At 40.4% G+C, this 8378-nt stretch overlaps 1 protein-coding gene across 4 annotated transcripts; it reads left to right on the forward strand.

The window, feature by feature from the left end:
• The first annotated feature begins 1787 nt into the window (after window positions 1-1787).
• Window positions 1788-6975, forward strand: LOC120658595 (probable 6-phosphogluconolactonase 2). 4 transcript variants are annotated; one of them, XM_039936867.1, is made up of 4 exons: window positions 1788-1855; window positions 4043-4276; window positions 4394-4529; window positions 6110-6975. In XM_039936867.1, the coding sequence occupies exons 2-4, from the start codon at window positions 4092-4094 to the stop codon at window positions 6638-6640; spliced, it is 852 nt and encodes a 283-aa protein (XP_039792801.1). In that variant the 5' UTR covers window positions 1788-1855; window positions 4043-4091; the 3' UTR covers window positions 6641-6975. The 4 variants fall into 4 exon arrangements, with proteins under 4 accessions (XP_039792801.1, XP_039792800.1, XP_039792802.1 ...); XM_039936868.1 differs by lacking the exon at window positions 1788-1855 and adding an exon at window positions 1869-3797; XM_039936869.1 differs by lacking the exon at window positions 1788-1855 and adding an exon at window positions 1869-2039.
• The last annotated feature ends 1403 nt before the right edge of the window (window positions 6976-8378 follow it).

The following is an 8378-nucleotide window of genomic DNA, read 5'->3' on the forward strand; positions in this document are numbered from 1 at the left end:
TATATGTACGTAGACCACACTATACAAATACATGATGAAATATAAATCTATTCGTTCTGACATATGGCTCGCATCTCGATACAGCAATAGTACACAAATTAATGGACAGGATAACACCTACCACAACTCCATGGTGTATAATATTCTAGTCGGAAACAGGCTCCCTCTTCGTGCCCTGACCTAAAACATGGCCTGATTCGCAGCTATCTTGTTGGTTCTCCGTGTGGGTTGGGTGGTGATCGGTGTCTGGTTATTGAGCTTCCAAGAATTGGAGTTGCAGTTGCCCGCAGGCTGCAGTGCCCAATCAGAGGGCTGGAAGATGACAGTTTTTCATGCTGTAAACTACGAGCGGTTGGTACACGCAAGCTTGAGAATGACACGTCGGTCCAGTTCTTCACCTGTTCACCTGCAAGTCCTGATTGGTGGAGCCATGCAGGCTAGAGGAATGCTAGCTCTCGTGCGTCAGAAGCAGTGTACAACTTGGAACGATTTGTGTTGGATTGACCCCAGACTCTACCCTTACGTGATGAGGGTGTGTTTATTTGGTAAAAAAGTTTGAATTTTGACACGGTAGTACATTTTATTTTTATTTAACAAATAATGTCCAATCATAGACTAATTAAGCTTAAAAGATTTATCTCGTGCTAACCAGTTAGATGATATAATTAGTTATTTTTTTAACTACATTTAATGCTTCATGTATGTGTCCGAAGATTCGATGGGGCAGTACGCCAGTACATGTAAAAGGACCCTAATCTGAGGATAAGGATCAGAGGCCTCGTGATCAACTCACTAACATAAAGTACTACCGCTACCTAGGGTGTCTCTTCGGAATACAAGTTGGTTTTTATATATTTTATTTAATTCAAAATTATATAAAATTAGATCCAGAATTTTTTATAATCCGGCCTTCAAATAATCTAATCAAATTTTAAGATCTTTTACCACCCATACTGCTTGCAAAATGCCGTTTCAAAACAAAACTACCTGCAAATTGCAACTGATGCAGCTTTATTTATTCCCTTTTCTTAGATCAAACTCGAGGCGAGGTAGGTTGGGCAATTGGCTCGTAGGCACAACTGCCCGTTGCACTTTGGGATCACTTAACGAGCGGGTCACATTGTTCCACTAGCAACGTGTAAAGATATGGGGTAGGGTAGCATCAAAGGCACTGGACCTCCCTCCATGGTCCTTGGTCCATGCTATCTGCAATGGCTCTTCGCCATCCTGTGCGTCAGTTGCAGATGAAGAAGACAGCAGCTCAATCGTTTTCTCCAAAAAGATGAGGACCGCAGGCGCCCCCTGCAACTTGCGTGATTTTGGGGTGTTTAGTTTTAAAAAAAAATTACAGTATTCGTCACATCGAATTTTTGGACACATGCATGAAACATGAAATACAGTTGAAAAAACAACTAATTATATAGTCTAATTGATTATTACGAGATGAATCTTTTAAATTTAATTTATTCATAATTAGATATTATTGGTCAAGTAACAACGAAATGTGTTACGGTACTAAAACCCAAATTTTTTCACAAACTAAACACACCCAATTGGCCCGATGCCAACTGACAAAGCCCCTTCCTCTGCCCCCGGTAGATTCCGTTACTGAAACCCACTAAGCCCGTGTTTAGATGTAAAATAAAAACCAAAATTCCAAAAAAAATTTCCGGTATCTGCATGGAGACTTAAATCTAGACGAAATAAAAAACGCATTGCGACTGCTGTCTGTAAATGGCGAGACGAATCTAATGAACCTAATTATGTTGTAATTAGATGCTAAATTGCTACAGTAATGCTACGCAATACGTTGAGGGACAGGAGGCGGGGTAGGACGAGTGAATGCACCGTTCCGGTGAGTTCTTGAACTCGACCCGGCTCTTCTTGATCCGTTTCCGCTCCCGTGATCTTAGGGTTGGCTCTTGGTTTGGGTGCTACACTGGGTGGGGGCGATTTATCCGGCGCGCAGCCGCCGTGAACTGGAATTCTTCCTCTCCCTCGTCAACCTCGTGCTATTCTTGACGGATCGTGTTTTCTTGGTACTGCCTGATCTTGATAGAACATTGGTAGGAAAACGCGGCCGAATCGTTTGCTGGTTTTGTTGCTGGTAGGGGTTTTAGATAATGCGGCTTGGTGCGCGTTCTAGTCGATGGGAGATTGATTTTTTTTTCGGGGCGGAATTGCGCGTTTTTAATCCGGATGTTTTTGTCCGGGACAGCAAATCAGCAATGGTGCGCTCGCCATGGCCTTATCCGATTTCTTTTGGGTTCTTTTCCTCGGGAGAAAGTACGCGAGCCATGGGGCCAAAGGCAGCAGCTTTTTCAGTCTTCAGCATCTACTGCAATGGATTGTTCCCCTGCAGTGCTTCTGCTTCTTTTTCACTTTTTATTAGCAGTAAAGTAGTTTTTGAGTGCTTTTGTTGGGATTGGAATCTTTGAACTGTTCTCAACTCAAATGATGACTGCTAGAGCTTTCAGTTGCAACTGTCCGTTCCTTATTGCTAGTTCTGGTCCAGAGCTCTTGCAGCTTTCTCCATTCCTTCAGCAGAACAAGAAAGACAGTTTCTGCTCTTTTATTCGTAATTTTGTGTTCTTTGAGTATGTGTTACTGCTCGTATGTGAATCTTGTGTGTAATGCTGATATCTCTCTGTCTGCTGTGCAATCTCGTATGAGACCTTTAGAGCTTCAGTTTTAATCTGTGCTTTGAACTTAATGAAGCTTAGTTTTGTAGTCTTACTGTCTCAGATTGACTTATGCAATTGGGTTTGGAGCCTTGGGCTCATAAGAGGCAGTTTGCAGGTGGATGTTGAGTAGGTCGTTTTGCTGAGATGCTCATGATCTGATTTGTGCGATAACCTGTTTCACTCGTTCATCCATGCCTAGGACTGGGTTCAGGCTTCAGCTAATGTGCAACATGCAGCCAGCAAGACTTCCATATACAGCAATAGGAGACTCCCCTTCCCTTAAAATTCATACTGAAATGTCAAAGCTATAATTAATTAGGGGCTAGGGCAACAATAGACCCCAAAGTTTTATCTTCTTTCTTATAATCTTATGGGTTAATCAATCCAGCTATATCTCTGTCACAATCATATTACACATGCAAATTTATGATCCCCAAATTGACGTGATGCAATCGTACATGTTCAGTTTTTTAGGTGATTTAATGTTGCGTGCAAGATCTTTCCTAGAATACTTAATCCTTTTGGATGTTTGGTCAAGTTCTACAAAATGTAAGAGTAGCTTTTTAAGCATTTACAACTAGAAAGTTGGTGTTGTAGTTTTTGGTTGTGCTTGAAATGTTTAGAAGAGAAAAATAACTTGTATAAGGATGACATATTAAAGAATGCAGCAAAAGGAACCAGCATACCAGTTTCTAGATTCATGTTAGGCTACCAGTTTCCTCTATTGTTTTTTCTCCTGCATTCTAGAGAGAAGCTCCCTATTGTAATATTTTATTGCAGAGCAACTTCAGAATTATGGAGTAATTGTGTCTTGTTTTGATCATGTTCAGTAATGAACAAGAATTATTAGCAAAAGGCCCTGACGCCCTGTGATGTTGCCCATAGATTGGCTAGCGGACACTATGTTATGCTTCAATAGATTTACTGCTATTAAATTGGCTAGCGGAGACTGTTATGCTACAATAGTTATACTGCTGTTAAATATGCTACAATAGTTATGCTTCTATAATTTTAATGCAATTAAATTGGCTAGCGGAGACTATGTTATGCCTCAATATTTTACTGCTATTAAAGGGGCAATCACTCATGGGATATTGGGCTGGGTAAGCATAGGTAATGCTACTGTACTTAGTAGTTTGTCTTCTGTTTTCTAACATTTTGGCCCCTTCTTGGCCAGAAACAATAAACAAAATGGTATTTGAGTTGGGAGACTATGGATGTCTATAATGTTACTACTTGTATCGTAGATATTTTAGATGTACAAGTTAGTCTGCATTTTGTAAGCTTTCATAATGTTAATTAGATCACTTCTTCTGAATCTACTTGTGTTGTTAATTTGCTGCTACATCTTTCTGCAGGAATATTTTGGTGCAACAACTTGATATAGAGTTCAAGACCAAAGAAGCAATGGAAAGGGAATCAGCTACCACATATGAGCCAAAAAGGAACAGTGAAATAAGGGTTTTTGAGAGTTTAGATGAGATTTCAACAGATCTGGCTGAGTATATCGCGCAAATTTCAGAAATTTCTGTCAAGGAAAGGGGATACTTTGCTATTGCCTTATCTGGAGGTCCCCTAGTCAGTTTTTTGGGGTAATGCTATTTCCTCAGCTTTATTAACTGCCCTATGTTCTTTTTAATAATTATGCACAAGAATTGTCAACACAATTCACATTCCTATATCTGAACTTTCTCTCTTTCAACTACAAGGAAACTTTGTGAGGCCCCATACAACAAGACCCTGGATTGGTCCAAATGGTACATCTTCTGGTCTGATGAACGTGCTGTTGCAAAGAACCACGCAGAGAGCAACTATAAGCTAACAAAAGAAGGATTCCTCGCCAAGGTATGGGCACTGCATAAACCTTTCTTTTCTGTTCTCCAGGGCAGCCTAACATAAACTTATGCACATTTTTTTTGTTGACTAAGATTTTCTTATTCTGTATTAATTTGTTGGTCTCTGTCACCTACTTTCTGCTTCCTTGAAAAATGAGTTGATTTGGATTCTTTTATTTATTGTTCTGTACCAACCAGATGGTGGTTGTATCTTGCATGAGATCCTCTAGTGATGGTTCTCCTTGTTCCTTCCACCAATGATATTTATCCCTCTGCATACCTAAACAATGGAAAGTTTATTCACCGAAACAAGACATTTTTTTTAACCGAACCGAAATAAGACGTCAACAAACTATTACATACAAGTTTTCATTCTCTATTGGTGGTGTGTACTGCATGTTATGAAACGTAAGCTTTCTGATTTTTTTTTCATTTTTCTTTTCTTGTTTCAACGGTTCAACCAAATGTTAGAGTATATGGTACTTCCATTTCAGGGTTCAAAGCAACAAGGCTTAAAATTAATCATTCAGGGGACCAACCAGTGCGAGTTGTAGATAATCAAGAATCCCCTGTTCTTTATTGCAATGATTTGTTCAAACAAAGAGTAGGTCAAGAGTAGTGGTATATATTAGCCCAAAATCTGGGTTGCTAACATTCAGTCTACTGTCGTTGTTCTCATATGGCCATATCCATTTTCTTTTCCTGATACAGTAAGAAATGTTAATGCTAAATGAAAGTAGAGCACCTTGTTAGGTAGATTTTACACACTAACTGTTGATCTGGATGGGTGCTACACCTTATCATTTGTTATGTCATGTTCTGGTAGTCTGATATTTTCAGACTTCAGATAATGCTATATCCTTGTGCCAACTTGGGGGTGGGGGACAGATTAAGGCTGCCTAACTACCAACTTAAGAGTTCCATGTTCCAGCTACTCCGGAAGCGACCAGTACCAACCAGGGTCCACACACTTTTCATGCTTCCGATCATTGCCCATTGTCAGATTAACAACTTATTTAAATGGTTTCTTATTGCAACAGAATACCTGCACTCAGCTGGGCTCCTTTCACCAGTCTCATTACATGTGTAGATTTCTTGGTTCTGTTTTCTAGACTAGAATATTACTCAGTTCGATCGTAACAAAATTTCAGTTGAAAATTTTTGTTGATCTTTTTCTTGATTGTACTTACCCTATTATTTTTTCTAGTTTGTGGCACATTTAGAGGGCACAGAAGACTGGTTGTCTAAAAGCCTTAATAGCCTTAACAAAACCACAACATTCTCTGCTCTGCTAGTGTTACTGTTGCATGAGATTTTTTAGAGCATGCCATGTTCTTGTTTGAATCCTTTGATTATATGTATCTGTTCCATGTCATCCCTATTTTTACCATTTCAGTTTACATTGATTCCATTTTTAGCTTATTTTGGCACCAAGCAAATAGCTGAATAAGATATAGCTGTTGGTGTCATATTTATGATGGTTGGCTTTGCTGCTGCACATCATGGGTTAGCACCTTTAGCGATGCATTATTTTGCCAAGTTAACTAACTATTTAATGTATTTTAATTGTGTATTTTAACTGTCTTACAGGTACCTATTCTTAATGGCCATGTCTACTCCATCAATGACAATGCCACAGTGGAGGATGCAGCAAAAGACTACAAGTTCGTCATCAGGCAGCTGGTCAAGGTCCGCACAATCGGCGTATCAGAGAGCAACGACTGCCCCAAGTTTGATCTCATCCTCCTTGACATGGGCTCTGATGGCCATGTGGCCTCCCTGTTCCCTAACCACCCTGCCCTTGAGCTGAAAGACGATTGGGTCACCTACATCACTGACTCCCCGCAGCCTCCACCTGAAAGGATCACCTTCACTCTCCCAGTAATCAACTCGGCGTCCAACATAGCAATAGTGGCTACTGGTGACGACAAGGCGAAGGCCATGCACTTAGCAGTTTTCGATGGCACTGAAGGTCCTGAGGCTCCCGCATTGCTGCCTGCAAGAATGGTCAAGCCAACAGACGGGAAGCTGGTGTGGTTCCTGGACAAGGCTGCAGCATCATCCCTTAAGGCTGACAAAGGAAGCGACGCCTCCTATGAGCATCACGAGTACTTACCCTGAAGATCCAAAGGTTATTTCGCCGTTAACGAGTGGAGGTATGTAACGTAAGTAGGCAGTGGTATGTAACGTAAGTAGGCGGTGGGATGTGATGGAAGATGCTTGGTTGCCCATTTTAGCTCGATATACTTGTAGTCTTGGCATTAATTTTGTCTGAGGGTCTAAGTTCCGGGAAATGAAAAACTGCCCCTTGGTCCTTTTGCAATGAGGTTATTTAGAGCGAAGAAATGTGTATGCGATGTCGAGAGCAAAGGATGAGAACACTGGATTTTTAACTGTGGTCGTATTGTGGTATGCGCTGCATTCTAATGCTATCTGATTGAAGTTAGATTCTTTAATATGTTGGTATTTGCTCTCGTGCATAACACCCTTCTGAATATGCTTGAATCCATACCAACGACCTGGAGACATGGAAATTCTGTTTCGTTCGCTGCCTGATATGGGCTCAGTTGGTTGTTTCTGAAACATGATCATGTGCAGTTCTTTCAATCTGTAGCGTGTTTCAGCACGATTTGAATCACCCAATGCTCATTATGGTTGACGTGAAGGCACTGTTCTGTTCTACTCACGGCTATAGCATTGCAGTTCTTGGGCAATTAGGCGTTCGGCCTGCATACACTTGTGATTGATGTGCCTGGCTGCACACGTCTCATGCGTCGGCAAAGTCATGTTTGAGGTACTTCTGTCTTGCAAATATTACAGCTTCAGAAATAAAATTCAGACTTGAGATACCATGGTTACGTCAGCAAGGAAAATAGGTTGAGTTTTTCCTATTCTCATTTGCTTCATTCATAGAGTAGAAATTGAGCCAGTATGCGATAGCACAAGCCATCATATATTTGAAATTTATTGTGTACATCTCCAAGGGGATATTCAGAGCTAATTTCCATGATTCAGAGCACTGGTGTTCTCTTTCAGAAAAAATTTACAAGTATGAAGATTGTAAAGGACTACGTACATGTTGCCTGGTTCCTGAACTGCTTGCAGTAGATGAATGCATGGCTTAGCGTAGACCTGCCAATGCAATCAACTGATGAACCTTACTTACTATTCTCTGAAGCTTAAGAGAAACAGAAGAAACTTTATAGCACACGAGTCAGAACTGAACTGGTGAATTTGCACATATAGGTAAACCATTAGTATACTGCTGATTACTGTATGCAATTAGCATACCTACATAAGTACATAGTGACCTCCAAATTAGCATTGATGTCTAAGCTGGGCTCCTAGCTGTTGTATTCCTCCATAGCGCAATTTAGGAAATTAAGAAACGAAAAAAAAAACTAAACCACATTTTGCAAAAATCATTCATGGAACTGTTGCCGAGGACATGAGATTTTTGAGAGTTTTTTTACAAAGAATTGTGTAGAAGAGCAGTTAAACTAACATAGCCAGAACCCATCTGAAAAAAGTACATTCTGCTGCCCATTGACTGTGAAACCTCAAACTGCAAAGACAAGAGCAACTGAGGAAGAGAAGAGCCAGAATTAGAGAAATTTTTATGGCAAGACCCAGCATTAGATCATTGTATCACGAACCACATATATCCTGCATGTCAGCAAATTATTTCTTTCTTAGCAAAAAATAAGGAAATGTATTGTTAATTACTATATCGAGTTGAAGAACGTAAAGGTGTACTAGGTAGTAGGTACTGCACATTGACTAAACTGAAATGTAAAGGCTGTATAAGCATGCGTGGTGACCGGCTGGTGGCCCGCTCCAGAAAACCATTTCTCGGCGG

The sequence above is a fragment of the Panicum virgatum genome, chromosome 2N, assembly GCF_016808335.1.
Source record: "Panicum virgatum strain AP13 chromosome 2N, P.virgatum_v5, whole genome shotgun sequence".
Classification (NCBI taxonomy): domain Eukaryota; kingdom Viridiplantae; phylum Streptophyta; class Magnoliopsida; order Poales; family Poaceae; genus Panicum; species Panicum virgatum.

Coding starts and splice junctions, on each gene's coding strand:
- LOC120658595 (XM_039936867.1), top strand. CDS start 4,092: ATGGAAAGGGAATCAGCTACCACATATGAGCCAAAAAGGAACAGTGAA. Junction 4,277..4,393: donor CCCCTAGTCAGTTTTTTGGG/GTAATGCTATTT, acceptor TTCAACTACAAG/GAAACTTTGTGAGGCCCCAT. Junction 4,530..6,109: donor AAGAAGGATTCCTCGCCAAG/GTATGGGCACTG, acceptor ACTGTCTTACAG/GTACCTATTCTTAATGGCCA.